This window comes from Kogia breviceps, chromosome 8, assembly GCF_026419965.1.
Source record: "Kogia breviceps isolate mKogBre1 chromosome 8, mKogBre1 haplotype 1, whole genome shotgun sequence".
Lineage (NCBI taxonomy): Eukaryota > Metazoa > Chordata > Mammalia > Artiodactyla > Physeteridae > Kogia > Kogia breviceps.
Genome location: NC_081317.1, coordinates 72,141,924 through 72,161,540, shown reverse-complemented (window position 1 = coordinate 72,161,540; position 19,617 = coordinate 72,141,924). Strand labels below are relative to the sequence as shown.

At 44.1% G+C, this 19,617-nt stretch overlaps 1 protein-coding gene across 1 annotated transcript in view; it reads right to left on the bottom strand.

Moving 5' to 3' along the window:
• Positions 1-7,494: 7,494 nt before the first annotated feature.
• The window catches only part of PGM5 (phosphoglucomutase 5), a 187,696-nt gene continuing 175,573 nt past the window's right edge, over positions 7,495-19,617 (bottom strand). The window contains exon 11 of the mRNA XM_059072728.2: positions 7,495-9,009. Coding sequence (XP_058928711.1) covers positions 8,920-9,009 — 90 coding nt within the window. The 3' untranslated portion in view covers positions 7,495-8,919. The remainder of the gene's footprint in view (positions 9,010-19,617) is intronic.

Sequence of the window (19,617 nt, the reverse complement as noted above, 5' to 3'; positions counted from 1 at the left end):
AGCAGGGGAAGCTCTCCAGCCCTCATGACGTACCCTCGTGGGATGCAGCTGCTAATAATAAACCCAGGCAGGGACTGTGGGAGGAAAAGCCACATCAGTGATCCCACATGAGAGTTTGCAGAGGGGATGCTGTGTGTGACAGCAATGCTATTCCGCACACGTGCTTGGCCTGCAAGGGCAGAGGGGAGCCCTGGAAGGGTGTGGTCAGCACCAGGCAAACGTTTCAAAGGACCCCAACCCAGGTGAACTTTTGGACTCTGCAAAAGTGTTGTGAGAGCTCTGCTCCATAGAGAGCTTTTCTGCTCTCTCTCAACTCCTCTCCCATCACCTACACCCCCAAAAGGGAGGAACAGATGCTGCTTGGACACCACGTGCCTTCATGTACTGCATTACCAATAATCACAGAGGGAAAGCATGCTGGCAATGAAGGGTCATTATCATTTAAATTGTGGGTTCTGCTGGCTGGCTTTGAAGTTATCCTCATTTACCCGTATTACTAGAGCGACACAGTAATTCACACTGTTAAGAGATTTGCCTCTGGAACCCATGAATGTTATTTTGAATGACTTTAAGTGTGTGTATTTTATTTCTATGTGAAAGGAAAGTGACTTCAATATTTGCTTTCAAAATGGTTCAAGTACAAAATCTTAAATGAGTATTTTAAGAACGAGATGGTTGTACAGGCATATATGATAAGATTTCTTAAAGACTCAAGTTGAATAAAGAGAATACTTAAAAATTCATAATACACAGGATTCAGGAAAAAAAGAATTTGTACTAGCCATAGGTTGTATTAATACAGTATTGGACATAAATCTTGAAAAGTTTTAAAATACACATATATTTCAGTGAACCCCCCTGTAAATCTCTAGGATTTGAAAGAAAGGAGACTATATTGTAGTACCTTAATCATTAACAGAAAATTCTTTGTGTCTCAAGATACAGATCCAGGCACTTTTAGACTTAGGACATCTATTTTAAAGCCCAGTGATTCCTCTTCAGCTTCATTATATCTTATTATAAGTTTTAATACAAGAGGACAAATCAGGTGGCAAAACGGTGGGAGGAGATGCAGCCTGATGCGTTAGAGCTTGAGCAAGAAACTTCATCTCTCTGGGCCTCAGTTTCCTCCCCGATCAAGTGAGGATTTTATGTTGGGATTAATATCTAACAATTGGGGAATGCCTTTTTTTTTTTTTTTTTTTTGCGGCACGCGGGCCTCTCACTGTTGGGGCCTCTCCCGTTGCGGAGCACAGGCTCCGGACGCGCAGGCTCAGTGGCCATGGCTCACGGGCCCAGCAGCTCCGCGGCATGTGGGATCTTCCCGGACCGGGGCACGAACCCGCGTCCCCTGCATCGGCAGGTGGACTCTCCACCACTGCGCCACCAGGGAAGCCCTGGGGAATGCCTTTTATATCACAGGCACTGTGTAATGAACTTTTTACGCTTTTTATTTAGCCCTCATTATAGCCTTCAGAGATAAGTGCTATGGTTATTCCCATCTTACAGATGCATAAATCGAGACTTTGAGAAGTTACGAAACCTTCCCAACATCATACAGTTATTTCCAGGAGGGTGAAGAAAGGTTCCTAGAGGTGCATGGGAAGACATATTGACTTCACCTTTTGTGCTAGGTTGTGCTAATCCTGTCCTACTTCCTCCTCCCAGGGAACAGTTTGGACTTGTCTCCCACTTGAGGAAGTGGAGCCCCAGGGTTGCAGCAGCATTACCTTAAAGAGAGGCAGCAAAGGTTGCTTCAGGGTTAACAGTCTGGCTGCTCTTTTAAAATGTAAATAAGCCCTCCATTTTCTGCCTAGGAGCTTGGCCCTCACCTCCTGGTGTAATTTCCTTTCATCTGATTTTTATACTGATGATGAAAGATGGTTCCTAATGATAACAGACAGCCTTGGTGAATGGGCACAGGAGGAGAGCGGTGGGAAGGATGGAGAGATTTCAAGAGGATAAGGGTTGTAGAGATGGGACGGGGCATCCGTAGCCTCCTCTTCCCTGTTATTGCTGAGTGATCAGATGAAGCATGTCCTGACAAATACACAGGAAGCCATAAAAGGAAATCCTAGTTCCTTTACACAAAGCAGGACTCTGGGCATCTGTGATTTGAATCCTTGACATCAAGAACATAACTGGACATGAAGGTCACTCATGGTTGTCCAACAGGAAGGCGGTCATTTATTAGCAAGGCGATTTATTATTTCTCTCTTGTCATCTCTTTCTAGTCCTCTACTGAGATGGTTATCCTGAAATTTTCCTTGGGGTCTGAGCACATTCACTGACCTGAACAAGCTCTATAACTGGGCTATCGTCCAGAGTTTGAATTTGTAATAGATGGTTTTTCCAACTACTGGTAGTCATGTGAGACAAATGTAATTGTGGTTTACATAAGAAAATTGTTTTAATCTCTTTCCTGCAATAAATTTTATACTTAAACTTTCCCCTTTTTTGCTGTTTTGTATCAGAATAAAAATCAATAGAGGAGCGTAAGTCAAAATTTTATTCTCCATGTGGAACACAGCATCCAGATGAGTTAATCTTTTTGCAGAGCCTAACATCATTGAACATCAACTATTGAGTCAGAAAATGAGCCATGTGCCTTTCATAAAGAAATACGACTAATAGGCATTTATTGCCTTTTTTTAAAAACAAACAAACAAACAAATGTACTCTGAAGCAAGCATCAGAAACATGGTTATTACCCACAACAAATCCTGCCTTTGAGAGGCCTACCAATTAAAACCCACTGGGCGAGTCAGACAAAAGTGTCCTGTTGCCCACAGATTGGGAGAAAATATTTGCAAATGATGTGACCGACAAGGGATTAGTCTCCAAAATCTACAAACAACTCATGTGGCTTAATATCATCAAAACAAACCCAGTCAAAAAATGGGGAGAATACCTAAATAGACATTTTTCCAAGGAAGACATACGGATTGCCAAGAGGCATACGAAAAGGTGTTCAACATTGCTAAGGATTAGAGAAATGCAAATCAAAACTACAATGAGATATAACCTCACACAAGTCAAAATGGCCATCATCAGAAAATCCACAAACGATAAATGCTGGAGAGGGTATGGAGAGAAAGAATCCCTCCTACACTGTTGGTGGGAATGTAGATTGATACAGCCACTATGGAGAACAGTATGGAGCTTCCTTAAAAAACTAAAAATAGAACTACCATATGAACCTGCAATCCCACTGTCGGGCATATATCTGGAGAAAAACATGGTGCGAAAGGATACATGCACCCCAACGTTCATTGCAGCACTGTTTACAACAGCCAAGACATGGAAGCTACCTAATTGTCCATCAATAAAGGAATGGATGAAGAAGAAGTGGTACATATATACAATGGAATATTACTCGACCATAAAAAAGAATGAAATAATGCCATTTGCAGCAACATGGATGGACCTAGAGATGTCATACTGAGTGAAGTAAGTCAGACAGATAAAGAGAAGTATCGTATGATATTGTTTATATTCAGAATCTAAGAAGAAGTGATACAAATGAACGTATGTACAAAAAGAAACGGACTCACAGACTTAGAGAATGAACTTATGTTATGGGGTGGGGGGAAGGGTGGAGGGGAGGGATAGTTAGGGAATTTGGGATTGACATGTACACACTGCTATATTTAAAAAGGATAACCAACAAAGACTTACTATGTAGTACAGGGAACTCTGCTCAATGTTATCTGGCAGCCTGGATGGGAGGGGAATCTGGGGGAGAATGGATACATGTATATGTATGGTGGAGTCGCTTTGCTCTGCACCTGAAACTATCATGACATTGTTAATCGGCTATACAATATAAAATGAAAATTTTTTTAAAAGTGTCCTGTTGTGATTGAGAATTCATTGGCCACCGCTGGAAGATTCACTCAGGGGAAGTAGACATTGTATCCCTTCTTCCTCCTGAAGTTTATGATAAAATTAATGGTGATGAATTGAGAACCATGATTCTGTGAATGGCAGGCAGGGCACTTAGACTGTGAGAAAGTGCAGTCTTTACCCATTACCTCCTCTGAAATGTGAACAGCGGGGTGGGGGGGCTCACATGCCAACAAGGGAAGACAAATTCTCAGAGGTGATGACTCTCCAGTGTTTTAATCTTATCACGTCTAAGGAGCCACCTCCACCCCCCAGAAGATGAGCATGACAAGGTCAGTTATAGAATACACTGTGCTGCATCTTTTGCACATCTGAAATGTAGAGTGTATACTTTTGGCCCCTCCACTCAAAAACTCTCACTCCTATCCATCCTTTAAGATTCTACTTAAGCACACTGTCTTTGGTGAGGTGTCTCCCCAGCCCACCTATTTTGTAAGGCACATACTAGGTGCCGCATCCCTTCGCCATATTCTATGCTCCACGACATTACAACTTAGGCTGACGTACATACCAAGTGGGTCGTCAGCTGCATGAACCATCCACTGATGACGTTTCCAGCTGGTCGGAGTGAAGCAGGCATTCTGCTAAGCTCTGCCGCCTCTGATAATCTCTTGCTGTTTGTAACTTTTGAAGGGCCAAAGACTGATTTACTGGGAGTTACCTCATTTCCAAAGGCATGTGATTTCTCAGCCCCTTCACCACTCAGGAATGGAAATCTCTTCAAGGCAGGTGTCTGGGATATCAGGGTCCACGTGTTTGGCGAGTAGCCGGTGGGTAATCAAGCAATAAAACGGACTCATCTGTTATATCGCTACCAGTTCCCGCAGGTGCATTTCAAATTCCCCACACCGGCCACAGGCCATGGCTGACGGATGTGTTGCCAAGGTAAATCCTGTGCCTGACACTGAGCCACGCTGGCCAATCAGAAGTCACCATGCCATTAACCCCGTCATTGCCTGTATTACCTGCAGAGAACACCGGCTCACTGTGGCCAACTGTCAGCCCGTGTGCCACCATGGGATTGGTCATCAATCTGAAGCTTCCTGTGCAGAAAGCCTTCACGTCTTGTGCAAGCCCTTCAGCCTGCAACGTCACGCAGCACTATTTGCGCCAAGAATGTGGTAGATGCAGGCTGCACCTTGGATCAGTAAGATTGATAAAGGATCTCATTTTAATAATGGCTGTCGGGCTTCCCTGGTGGCGCAGTGGTTGAGAATCCGCCTGCCGATGCAGGAGACACGGGTTCGTGCCCTGGTCCGGGAAGATCCCACATGCTGCGGAGCAACTAAGCCCGTGAGCCATGGCCGCTGAGCCTGTGCGTCCGGAGCCTGTGCTCCGCAACGGGAGAGGCCACAACAGTGAGAGGCCCGCATACCGCAAAAAAAAAAAAAAAAAAAAAAAAAATGGCTGTCTATCCATTTCCAAGGTCAGTCAATAAACTCAAGAATCACAGATGAGGCAAAACAACTTTTTGATCTAGGGGACTGGCTGACACAGCAGCATATTTCACATCCTTGGTCCCCTCCCACTAAGCGCCTCCCTGGCACACATACACACACATTTTCAAACACTCCCTGGGCAGGTAGTGGCACTGCCCTCTTTGGGAATCACTGCATTATATACACTGGTGCTTCTCATTGCTCTGGAAGCACGTGGTGCAGCGAGTGGATACCTCAATCCTAGCCGATCACAGGAGTGGCCTGACAGCTGCCGTACTCTGTCCTGTGGTCCCCACAACATTCGTGGACCTCTCCAGTCATCTACTCCTAAGAGAGGCTGGTGGCTGAAGCTCTGTCTTTAAGAACCAAAGAACATTATGTGCAGAAGGGTGGCTTCCCACCTTTCACTTCTCCTGGGGGTAAGGCAAGAGGATGTGCGTGTATAGCTCAGCAAGAGAAGCTTGAATTTTACGTAAAGCAGAATTCATACCTTGGCAGCGTGATCTGAAGCAGGTTCCAGAGGCAGGCTGTGTCCTGAGCCACAGGAGGACCTTCCATTTTGCAACCTCGCTGAGAAAAAGCTCTGTAAAAATAGATGACTATGCAGCTGCTTCTTTCTGTAGCTGGGCCCAAAAATTTGCTTCGTCTGATATTTATAACGTTGTGTCTGCTTCAGCCCCACTCATGCAAGCCAACTTCTCACTAGACCCAAAGCAAGCCTCTTCTCCAGCCATCCTACCCCTCCACTTCTAGTCTTAGTTCTTGCTACATTCACCCCTGGTGAAATTATAGAAATGGTTACCACTCTTTGGGAAATCCCTTAGGTGCTAGAGCCTTGCATCTCTGAGTCAATCTCTCTGTGTATTCCCACATCTGGTTGCTTGTACCGCTGCTGTAACCTTCATGTCTACCTGATTCGTTGTACATGTTTGCCATAGCCTCCTGTTCCCAAACTACAAACTCACAGGAGCAGGAATAATACTTTATGCATCCGTTTGCTGCACCAAAAAAACCCAGGACTCTGCATAGAGTAGCTGGTGTTTGGTGAATGAATGAATGAATGATATTTGTGTTGAGGGACACACATGACTCCATACTGAAATAAAGAAACAGGATTTTATGGGCTTCCCTGGTGGCGCAGTGGTTGAGAATCCGCCTGCCGATGCAGGGGACACGGGTTCGTGCCCCGGTCCGGGAAGATCCCACATGCCGCGGAGCGGCTGGGCTCGTGAGCCATGGCCACTGAGCCTGCGCGTCCGGAGCCTGTGCTCCGCAAAGGGAGAGACCACAACAGTGGGAGGCCCGCCTACCACAAATAAAAAAAAAAAAAAAAAAGAAACAGGATTTTAAAATGAGGATTAATTTACATTTGAACTTCGAAGTTCGACATGATGAAAAGTTCAGCAACTTGAGAAAAAATATTGAAAAATAGGCTTAGCTGTCTAAGCCTGAGTGTATCTAGTCGTGCTGTCATCAACCTCCACTTTCTTTTTTTTTTTTTTAATAAATTTGTTTATTTTCGGCTGGGTTGGGTCTTCGTTGCTGAACATGGGCTTTCTCTAGTTGCGGCGAGCGGGGGCTACTCTTTGTTGTGGTGCACGGGCTTCTCATTGCGATGGCTTCTCTTGTTGCAGAGCACGGGCTCTAGGTGTGTGGGCTTCAGTAGTTGTGGCACGTGGGCTTAGTAGTTGTGGCGCACGGTCTTAGTTGCTCCGCAGTATGTGGGATCTTCCTGGACCAGGGCTCGAATCCGCACTGGCAGGCAGATTCTCAACCTCTGTGCCACCGGGGAAGTGCCATGGACCTCCACTTTAAAGATGATGAGAACCAAAGCCACAAGGCAAGTTGTATTCCATTGCTGATAAACTTCATAACTAGTTCCTTAGAATCTCAGCTCAAAGCCACCCTACTATTATTTTGAAATGAAGACACTTGTGATGAAAGGTTAGATGCCATGTTCGTTTCTTCTGACGCCCAAAGGCAGTTTTGAGCACTTCGCCTTCTCTGTTCCGTTTATTTACTAAATTCCCAAGATCATACTGATGAAAACCAGCCCTTGCGAGTGTTCTGCAAGGCAGACTTATCAGAAGGGTGACCACTACTGGAGTTTCTCAAATGGCAAGACAAACAAATAAGCAAAAACCCACAATTCTTGTGTAAGGTTGAAATCAGAAATTTCTTTTTTATTAGCTACTAAAGGTCCTAGCAAGTTTCTGACAGAAGCATAGATAGAAAATGGAAACAAATACCTTGCTGAGAATGTCTCCCTGCTTGCCCTAATCTTGACTACAGCAGTAACGCGTTGCTGAACGGTCAAAGCGCACCATGTTATCTGTGCCAATGACATGATAAGTGGGTGCGTTCCCAAGGAAGCAAAACATATGCAAACAGGTCCTGTGCACCCAGGGTTCTGGCTGAGGACTGACGGAGGCTGCCAGGGCCACAGTATCTTTTTTCTGGGCAAATAAAGCCAGCTGTGACCCTCTGCTTTCCAGGAGGGGACCCCACCCTCCCTGCCATCTCGTCAGGCCCATCACTGTGCCACCAGCAAGGTTCCCTTCCAGCATCCACTTCATCTCCTACTTTTACAGCATTTCACTGTCTCCTTTTACAGCCATGACAAGTAAGATCTGAACTGTGTCCAAACAAGTGCATGAAAACAGGCCCTTATTGGGAGATAAGTTAGCAGAGCGAGAAAGTCAGAGAGACAGCCGACATGGTGGTATTTTGCCTTCTTAGCAGGAATTAGTATCAACTCATGTACCAACCCACGTGATATAATCAAGGCAGGGCCGAAAATGTTCCGCATTCATTCTCAGAGTCCTGATAAGAAATGACCTCCCACCTGTGTAATGAATGGCTGAATTTGAAGGAATGCAGCCTGCTTAATAGCTAGTATTGATATTATTTACAAAATAAGAGAGAAAAACACCCTTTGATATGTTTTGTTGAAAGTGTGTCATTGTGGTTTGTAGAAAGCTCTTGAAGATGTGAAGGGGGTGGCATGGGGACTTTGGAGATGGGAAGGAGGGTAAGTGGCCATCAGGGGGTTGGTGGGCATGCAGTGGGCTATTAGGAGTTCTACAACTTTCATCCATGGGAGACCTGACCTGGGATGAAAAGTTAAATTCTCCCCCTGCTGAGGAGAACCTTCTTAGGTCTGTCCAGGAGCACCTGGGGCTTAGGGTCAGCTGACTTCTGGCATTGCACTCTCCTCCGTTATTCCAGAACCTTCTCTCACCTGACACCAATGATGCACAGATGCCCTGACTATTCCCAGCCCACTGATTCTCTCTCAAAAGGGCAGCTTCCCTTGTGTGATAAAGCACAGATATCAGATGACAGTGCAGCTTTCAGAGACAACCTAAGACCCTGTTGCATTTGCAGAAACTGACTAAAACCCAAACAAAACAGACTTTTTTTTTCTTTCCCCACCTACCCCGCCCACCACCAAATCAACCTTTGTTTTTTTTTTCAAAGTCATAAGAGGCACAAACAGGTAGCAAGAAGGCATGAGTGAAGCGTCCCCCGCCGAGCGCGTCCTTTTGGCTGTGGTGAGTGATCTGTCCTCCATTCAGGTGATGACAGTGGGGCCCCTCCGGCCGGTTCTCTCGTGAATCTGGGATATTTTCAGCGCGATGGCTATGAGAGGGCTCAGCACTGCCTGGAAAAGGAGGAAGAAAGTCTGTGAACAACTCGAGTCAGTCACAGGAGGGCCGCAGGGATGGGTTTCTATTCCAAGCATCTGAATTCAGTTCTGATTTGCGGATCCGGACACCTGTTCTCTGGTCCCTGGTTTCCTCTTCCGAAAGAGGAGACTCAGTGGGCTGGGGGTTAGGGGGAGGAGAGGGAGCAGTTGATCTCCAAAGTCTTACCTGGCTCCCAAAAACATTGCTCTAAGGTAGGAACTTGCACAACCCAACTACGAGGGTATTGAAGCATTTCAGGAACAGAGCGCTGTGAATCAAGGAAGTTCAGAAACCACCCCCCCCCAGTCTTCCTCTGCTACATTCCCTCCCCAACACATACCCGGGCCCCCACCACACACACACATGCGTGAACTTGAGGAAAAACACTCATTCTCCATCCTAAGTCCATGGACCTGATGAACCTACTCTCCTGATGTTTTGGAGAAGACAGACCAATCCATCAGCTAGTGCTGCAGAAAATAACTGCTCATTTCTTCCCATCATGTAACACAGTGGCTCATGGGGCACCTCAGCATCCCCTAGAAGGAGGTGGGGAGGTTTGGAAGTCTAGGGAATAGATTCTTGGAAAGGTGAAGGACATGAAGGGGAGTAAGAATCACGTCTTTCCCTTTAGCTGCTCATCATTTCATGAGACTCAGGCAGTGTTTTCCAAAGTGAGGAGCCCACACCACTCAAGATGATTTTAGGTGGTGCATGGGCATGGCACCAGATCACTGAGAAAGTCAGTCTATTTTCCATTCTTCTTCAATCCTCCTGATTTCATCAAAGAGAAAATCCAGTTGCTGCCAATCTTTAACACTTTTACCAGGACAGAGCATGCCTCAGGCAAGAGTTACCTAGATTAAAGGTAATATCATTGTATTTTTTATTGCATTTATTTTTTATGATGAATTTTATTTATCAAGGGATACTGTTTTATTTATCAAGGGAGTTTACCCAGAGATACTGTTTTTTTCCATAGAGAGCACTGATGTAAGCTTTCTATAATAAAAAAATAGATTTAAGTGAAAACAAAGTTAAGTCCATTTAAAGACGAATACTAATATAGGGGTACTGGCAGAAAAGAAGTTTGGGAAATACTGGCCTAAAGGGGGAAAAGATATCATATTGAGGAAAATAAAACCTGTAGTTTTGGAGGGGAGAGGAAGATTCTATTACTTGCAACCTTCACGTATCCCTAACAGATAGAGGGATGGAGGGAATGCATGCATTCTAATCAGACAGCAAGAGCCCAAGCAAACACCCAGGACACCAGAAGCACAAGTAGCCCAGTTGTCCTGAGTGGAGTGTGGACACAGGGCATTCCTGAGTCATAAGTGAGCAAGACTTGTTTGGAGAGATCTAACCACCAGGGCCAAGTGTAAGGTTTTAATTCATTAGGTAAGGGGAGATGTTGGAGGTTTCTGAGCTAAAAGGTGACAGTGTCAGGGCTGTGCTTTGGAAAGAATGCTCTAGCAGCAAGTCTCATAGTTTAATACATTTATGGCTAAATGTATTACATTATCTCACTCTATAAAGATGACGAGATGAAGCGGCGCAGATGTAATCTTGGAAGCCAGAAGAGAGATGAAAATCTAGAGCCTCTTCACAACGACACAAGCAAGTGCTGCTTCCTTCTGGTTCCACGTCCATAAACTTGATACACAGAAACAGAAGCATTTCTTTTCCTTTTAATAACTAACCCAACTGGTGCCCAGAAAAAAATTTCCATTGGCACATTTTGCCAGGCCCTGTTCCACAGGATGCCCATAGGGCAGCATCTGGATTCTTTAAGAGCCAAGCACCCACTTTGTATAGATGTCAGATTATTAGCTTTCCTCCTCTTCCTGTCTTCTCTCCCCTCTTTCCTTCTTCCCCCCTTTTCGGCTATCTAAGTCTACATAACACCTATAAGAGAGGTAAAGTGAGGACAGAGAAAGAGAATAAAGCTAAAATGAATCACTTTGAGGTCCTGGAGGATGAATAAAGCTAAAATATCCTATCAATTTAAGAAAATGCAGTGAAACTGAATTTGAAACCCTAACCCTCACTTTCCTTAAACTGAAAATTAAGACCTATTTTGTTTGACAGCATTGTAAGTTTCAAGATTAAGGATTTTCTACTCTTTACCTTTAAGTGGTGGTACCTATTGGCAAGAGGGTAAGGGAGCACAGTTGTAACCGATACTGTAAACACTGCAGGTGTTCTCTTCACTGATCTCTGCTGAACTCTACAGATGAACCTATGCTGCCCATTTCTTCTGTAAACCATCCTGACTGAGGTCCACTGCACACTGGATGTCTGTGACCAACAGATGACTCTCTAACATGCTCACCTACTTCTGCCTCTAGCAGTTACGTGCTTATTAGGAGTCAGTTACGTTTGTTCCTAAATATGTTAATGCCTGTTGTACTTGTTATTGAAACTATGAATTTATTAAATTATATGTAAACCAGGGATATGTGAGAATAAACAGGAAGAGTTCTTTCTATGAAAATTAAGTTGAATGTTTTGGAAAGAGTTAGATAATGGTGATTAGCCATGCCTGTCCAAATAGATGTTTGTGAGATGCTGTAAAGTACTGGGGAGAATATTTTAAAGTATAGAAAGTTCTTTTTTCAGATTGCCTCACAAGTGGCCTTAAGTTCCCACTGACAATAAAGAAATTAAAGGTGAACATTACAGATGATGAATTATGAGTGGGAATCTTTTGAAGAAAGATAATCACAACACCAAAGAGTATGCTCATATTCAAAGAAAAGGTGTTGGACCAAAATTAAAAGATTGACAAACAAACATACATTTATATGTTTTGTGCTAAAAATAGAATGGTCAAGATATGTGTACATTTAATTACCCCTTTTAACTCTCTTTTTGGAGTAGTGAATTAAGTACTTGTCCCTTATCCTGACCATGTCAGAGAAGAAGGCTTCCATGGTAATTATGCAAACTGAAAGGAAGGAAACACATTTTTGGAAATTCTCTATGAGGAAGACCTTGAACATGGTCTGACCCTGAGCAAAGAGTTCCAGGCCAGCCTGACACAGAAGCTGTGGAACAATCTGCCCTCAAGAGACCGTGAGGGTTTGGGAAGAAAAACATCAGTGATGATCACCATGGACTGACTACTACTGAGGTCCTTTCACACATTTTTCAGGAACCCAGAAAGTCTTTAGATGCTTGTAGGATCCAAGGGAATTCTGGGAGAGATCCCTAAAAGTGCCCAACTTTGAATTTTTTGCCAGCCTTGTGAAATGGGAGCTTCAAGTCATAATTTAAGGATCATAAAGTATTTTTTTTTCTCGCTTGAGTGTGCATGTGAATGTGTGTGTGTACACAGAATGCATGGTCTAGAATGAATGGTTACACCATGAGAGCAGGAGCTTTGTCTAATTTAGGGCTAGAAAGGTGCTGCTACTTCGGAGGCATTGAATAAATATTGGTGGAATAAAAGGATGCTATATCAGTTTGATGAAAAGAAAATGATGAAGCTGATATAGAGACTTCTGTGGCCATTCATGAAGGGCACTCTGTGTAAGCCAGAGGGTCAGTAGTACTGAATTTTTACTGTCATGTTTTTCTTTAGAAATCACAGCTTTGGTACATGTGACTCCCAGATACCTTTTTTTCATTTCATCAACCGTTCATCATGGAAAAGAGAGAGAGGGAGATTCATTTTTCTGAAGCAATTGGAAAGGCCCTCAGACTGGGGAATGAGAAGAGGGGTGAAAAATTAGAAGCCTGCGGATGTGAAATTTCTGAGGAGGAGCTGGACACAGAGCTTAAGAAACAGAGAGGAGCATGGGATGATCTAATTTGATTCTTTCACGTGACAGATGAGGAAACTGAGCCCAGAGAGGAGATGTGATTGGCCCAGGGTCACACATCTGTTTGGTGGCTGAGCTGGGATAAGAACATAGTGATTCTTCCTCTACTGCTCTTTCCATGACACAATTCTGAACATGAGACCCGTAAAGGACAAGGAAAAACAGAGCGGACAAGATGAGCCTAAGAGGAGAGATAAAGAAAAAGTAGGAGCATCATTCCACTGTACTAGACCTGTCCCACATCAGATGAGGGGTCAGATAGGACTGATTAGCCATCCCCACTGACCAAGAACACATGCACAGTGGGGAGAAGAGCATTTCCGGTTTTATGAATGTATTAGACGTTCCAAGATGACTCTTGATGAATGAAGTAAATAAACGAATAGAGACTATAATCTATTAGAAATATAGCATCTTTTTTCTAATTCCAGTGCTTCTTAGAGTGCTTGACATAGCTTTTCTACACTCAAGAGTAGGACAAAGTGAGTGCTCATCCTGCAGCAAATGGCATTGGCAATGCCTCCAGTCGAGGGTACTCACACCAAGGCTCCACACACTCTTGGAGGTTTGGGTGGCTTTTGCTGTCATCTCAAGTTAATCAGCCTAGAGAGGGAAATGGAGTCTGTCTCTATTTAAAATTCTGATACTTAGCTTCTCATGGATTTTTTTGCATTGGTTTTGATATTTTAAAGTATTGCATTACAATATTTACCTTGAGTACTGAATTTTTTGGCACCCCCTTAAATTCTACACCCTGATAACCTCAGCCTCATCCTAGCCCCGTGTTAGGCTTTAACCTGTTCATACCCTGCGGAAGGGAAGAGAGGGTTTCTTCTTTCCCTTTCTTTTTCATCTTCTCTCTTGTTCTATATTGTTGTTGTTTTGATTCACATTCATGTAAATTGGAGCCATAAAAACAAGCCCCTAACAAATGAACTTCTTACCCTGACCGGCAATAGACAGGAGAGGTGTAAATGATCTGAATGTCACAAGACTCAAAGTAAATAGTTAACTGATTTTTTTGGAGAAAAACAAATGCTAACCAGAAACACAATCACTTATTAAGTAAAATTTGTTCGAATCTGTGGAGGGAGCCCAGGGCTTGGCTGGTCCCAATGAGGACTGTGCATTAGGAGAGTCAGAGAAGTATCCATGTGGGAAGGAGAGCATGGGGAAGACAGTTCTTATCCTAGTTCATGGTTTGAGGCAGGTAATAAAACTTGGAGAATGAAGATCATTCAACAACATAAAACACTGACATTCTGACATCCATAAAAATAGGGATTTACAACAAATGCCACATTCACCTGATGCTTAGAGGCAACTTGCATCAACACTCCTTCTTGGGTTAAAGACGAACCACCTTTCTCTCATTTCATTCAAACATTCATTTTTAGTCCGTGTGCAGTCTGCTTAGTCTAAGGCAGTGGTTCTTAAACTTGAATGTGTATCAGAATCACCTGGAGGGCCTGATAAAATGCAGACTGCTGGACTCCTCCCCTGCAGTTGCTCATTTAGGACATCTGGGTTGGGGCCCAAGAATCTGCATGTCTAACAAATTCCAGGTGATGCCGATGCTGCTGGTCCAGGAATCACACTTTGGGAACCACTGTTCTAAGGAACTCCCGTGAATGTGCCTGTCAAATTCCTTGCTCCAGGGGGCTTCCCTGGTGGCGCAGTGGTTGAGAATCCACCTGCCAATGCAGGGGACATGGGTTCGAGCCCTGGTCTGGGAGGATCCCACATGCCACGGAGCAACTGGGCCCGTGAGCCACAACTACTGAGCCTGCGCGTCTGGAGCCTGTGCTCCGCAACAAGAGAGGCCGCGATAGTGAGAGGCCCGTGCACCACGATGAAGAGTGGCCCCCACTTGCCGCAACTAGAGAAAGCCCTCGCACAGAAATAAAGACCCAACACAGCAAAAATAAATAAATAAAATTAATAAATTCCTTGCTCCAGATAGAGACTAGGTTGCCTTGTTTGTTCACATGATCCCACTCCTTGGCCATAGCTGACTGGACCAGCAGTAGGTCCCTGACCTATAGGCAGCTGATCCATAGGCTGGTCAGTGACTGAGCAATAATAGCCTGAGGCAAAACTTGAACCAGCTGATCAGATTTTTTCTGATCAATTTTTTTAAATTGGTAAGTAATGAAAGAATAAGCCAGCCAGCTTATTCTTTAGTGGGAGCTAAATTAACCACGAGGTTATAATTCACTAATCACAAGGGCATAAGGCGCCAGGGTAATCCAGGATTACGAGAAAGCAGAGATTCTGAGAAATATGAAAAATTCTAAGAAATTTAGAAAAGATCTTGGAGAAATAAAAGTTAAACAGAGCAGAAGGAAATAATAAAGAGTTGGTAGAGAGAAAAGGATGGTGTACGTCGCAATAATCTCAAAAGTAAAGATCCACTAACTCCTGCCAGGCGGGCCTGAATCGATAACTTGCTCAAGGTCTAGTGTCTGAGACCTGGCCCTACTCTTGGATTTCTTGTTACCTTTGGTCTGTTTGTGCACTAAAATAAATCAAAATTTTAAAACAAAATCACACGAATAAACAAACCCCGAGTATGTTTTTCTTGGATCATTTGGAGGAAGCATCATTATCCAGCTTTCTATCACCAGTGAGAAAAAGCTTTTTTTCCTCATAAAACTCAACCTCTTGCAAATTGAAATTAACATCCTCACCAAATCAGCTCATGGCACCACCTTCCCCTTTCTGCTACTAGCAGATCCCACCAATCTCTCCATCAGCTGGGCTGGAAGTGCACTTTGGTGAGTCTTTCTCTCTTTTCGCCACATCTAAGCAGTCACCCACTCCTTCTCATCCCATGGCTCCTCCCTGTAACACAGTTCCTTATTACCCCTGGCTTGCAGGAGTCTGCTAACTCTTCTCAGGCTCACCAGAGTGCGCTTTTAGGAACCCTAATGTAAAAGTCCTGGATGGTTTCCTAAGCCTAAGGTCTGCCCTCACAGTATGGCTGTCAGCTTCTGGACAGTTGGGTCTTACCCTCTCTGGTAGGCAGAATACTATGCCTCAACCCACTAAGACATCATGTCCTATCCCCTGCAATCTGTGAATGTGACCTTATATGGAAAAAGGGTCTTTGCAGATGTGGTTAAGTGAAAGATTCTGAGATGACAAGATTATCCTGGATTTTCCAGCTGGGCCCTAAATGCAATCACAAGAGTCCTTATAGGAGAGGGTCAGAGGGAGATCATATGCACACACACACAGGAGAAAGTGATGTGGCGATGGGGACAGAGATGGTGGGTCACCAGCCAAAGAATGCCTGCAGCCACCAGAAGATGGAAGAGTGAGGAAAAGATCCTCTCCCAGAGGCTCCAAAGGTAGGGTGTGCCTGCCGACACCTCGATTTCAGGATTCTGGCCTCTTTAACTCTGAGGGAATAAATTTCTATTGTTTTAAGTAACCCAGTTTGTGGTAATTTGTTACACAGCAGCCGAAGGAAATGAATACACCCTTCCTTTCCACAATCCCTCCCCAGTCTTCTGCCTGCTCCTTGTTTCACCCCACTGCACCCCTTGAACAGTGACCTCTCAGCCCACGCTCTTCTCCACTTGTACATGTGTTCTTTCATTTTGGACCGATGCTGAAATCTCACCCATCCCTCAAGGCCTTTTTCATGAAATCTCTCTGACAGTCCCAGTAAGGATCTCTCCATTCTCTGACCCCTTCACTTGCTTCTCTGATGACTCTTTTTTATCTTGATTTACAGGAATTTGTAAGGGTTTTCTTTTCTTTCCTCTATCACATCTCAACTAAACTCTAAGTTACTAGAAGGCAAAATTTTTCTTAAATGTGTGTTTCCCTCCCTATACTGTGTCTTGCCCATAAGAGATGCTGAAAGAAATGGTGGGCTTGGGATATTGTTTCGAGTGTTTAGTGCAGTGGGCGGTATACTGAGAAACTAACTTGTGCTTTGCACCTCCTTCATCAGGAAGATTCACCAGGACGAGATGAGACTCCTGCCTCTTCCTCAGCCCAAGGGGAAGCCAGGAACTGCTCTGCCTGTGAAGGGTTAGCAGGTGCTTGGGTGGTTCTAATTAGCACTAACTACTAATGTGGAGATAGGGTTGAATGAAACCTTCACAGTCCAGAGTTCAAAGAAAAGGAAAGCTGTCCAATCCAAGAAAGCAAGAAAGGGAAAAGAACTCTGAGAAAAGGATAGCCTGTGGCACTGGAAAGGACTATTAGGGAAAAGACTCTGTGCCCCTGCCCAGAGCAGTGCCCCAGACAGAGGACAGGACAACAGCAGAGGTGAAGGCAACCACAGAGACCTGCACTCTCCCCCAGGACGGCGTGTGCCCTCTCCCTGCTCCATCCCCTCTGAGCTGTTTTGCATGATCTGGAAAAGGGAAGGAGCCCCAAATGGCTACTGCTGAGCTTCTTGCCAATTCAGACGGGAGTTAGAGATCCATACAATACAGAAATGTGACATTTCTTGCATCACAGGAGTTGTGGAAAAATCCATACCTGCTATAATTGTAAACTTGGAGGCATCCTCTGGCTTTGTTTCCAATACATCTCAGCATTGGAGAAAGTTTCTTTCTTTTTTTTTCTGAAGTCTTTTTTTAATTGAAGTATAGCTGATGTACAATGTTGTGTTAGTTTCAGGTGTACAGCAAAGTGACTCAGTTATACATATATAATTCAGTTATTTATATATATATTCTTTTACAGATTCTTTTCCCTTATAAGTTATTACAAAATATTGATTATAGTTCTCTGTGCTATACAGTAGGGAGAAAGTTTCTGATTACATTGCCCTTCAAATCCTGAACACTTACAAAATGTAACAGAGAGAGCCAAGTATAGGAATCTGTAACTAACTGTCAGGGCAAATTTATAAGGCCCCTGCCCAAAGAGGTAAGCAGGGATGGAAATCTATGCCAGATTCTCTCAGCAAGCCAGGCGTCCTGGCAAGGGGCTGCATTTTCCCAGAGGAAGGGTGCCTTTGTCTTTTCACAAAGATGCCATCCCCTAGTCTCACCACCCTGTGCATTCCCACTAAGAGAGCCTTTTTCTAATTTGCACAAAGGGGCCCTAGAGGTGAGATGCTGCCCTGTTTACAGAAGCCCAGATTTTGGGTAACAAAGATGACTAGCTATTTCAAATCCACCTGAGAAGTGTCTAGAAGAGAAATTGTCAAAAAAAAAAAATCAAATACATTTGTTGCTAATAAAAGTTAAGTGAGGGCTTCCCTGGTGGCACAGTGGTTAAGAATGTGCCTGCCAATGCAGGGGACACAGGTTCGAACCCTGGTCCGTAAGATCCCACATGCTGCGGAGCAACTAAGCCCTTGAGCCACAACTACTGAGCCTGCGGAGCCCATGAGCCACAACGACTGAGCCCGTGCACCACAACTACTGAAGCCCGCACGCCCTAGAGCCCATGCTCCACAACAAAGAGTAGCCCCCTCTGGCTGCAACTAGAGAAGCCCTGCGCTCAGCAGTGAAGACCCAATGCAGCCAAAAATAAAAATAAATTAAATAAATAAAATTTTTTTTAAAAAGATTAGTCCTTAAAAAAACAAAAAGTTCAGTGAAAATGCTAAACACTGCAAACATTTTGCTCTTTAATATCATATATACAACCATGGTCCTAACTTTAATTCCCTTTTCACGTAATAAATCTATTTATCCATCTTGATCCACAATGGACCTAAAATTAACCAAAATAGAGAATATGAAAAATGACTGTAGATAAATCTGAATTCCGAGCCCAATCCCGAGGGAACCCATCTATTTTGTGAATGTCAGAAAACAGGCCTCCATAAAAGCTCTCTTCTGAGGGGGAGAAAGCCATTCCAGGATATATGCGATGAGATACTCCCAAAGAAGTTCAATCAAAGCAAAAACTAAGCTAGCGTTCTGGGAATGCAGTGACGATCCTAACAGAAACCACACTGACCAGGCCAGCTGGGCCTCCTTCTCCACAGCCCTCCCCACCTTTGCAACTGACTTGGGACTTCAGGAAGCAAAAGGCAGTGCTTAGGTTGCAAATCCAAAATAAATCAGAGGAGTCATGAAGCCATTTTTACTATTTATTCCTATAAATTGGAGCTGCATTCGGTCCCTACTCAGAAGTACCATGTTGGGCTGAAGAAGGAGAGAAAGCAAACATGCTGGCCAGCATTTGGGGGCACAGCCAAAAGGCACTAAGCAGAATCTTGGGGGTGGCCTTTCATTGTCCTGTCATGCAAACACAGGCCAACCTGCAAGAGTTCACAGCTTCCATTTTATAGAACCACTCCCCTGGTCACTCTTTCCCTTTTCCTCTTTCCTCTCTTCTCTCTTTCTATCCCCTCATCTGCCACCAAAAACATTGCAGAAAGGTGGGAAATGGCTAACTGATTCAGATCGCCACAATTTCTGCCTTCCTCCTCCAATGTCCCTATCGTGTCTTCACGTTTCAACTCCACAGCAGACTTCAAAGGTTTCCCTGATGTAGAATGCACTTTCCAGTTTAGAGGGAACCTAGAGGTGCCCACCTCCCTACCGCCACTTGCAAAACTGTTACCAGAAACATAACTGCAAGACTGAAAGCAGAGGTTTAAAAAAAAAAAGAACCACTCTCCAGTTCAGGTTCTCAAAGGACTCTCCTTGTAGCTATGTGCCTCCTCTTTTGAAGCCAAGGTCTAGGTTATTAGTAGTGATTTTTAAAAAACTAGGTTCCTAGGGTTGGAACAATAATGTGATTCAGCTTGGCTTTCTGCGTATAGATCCCAGA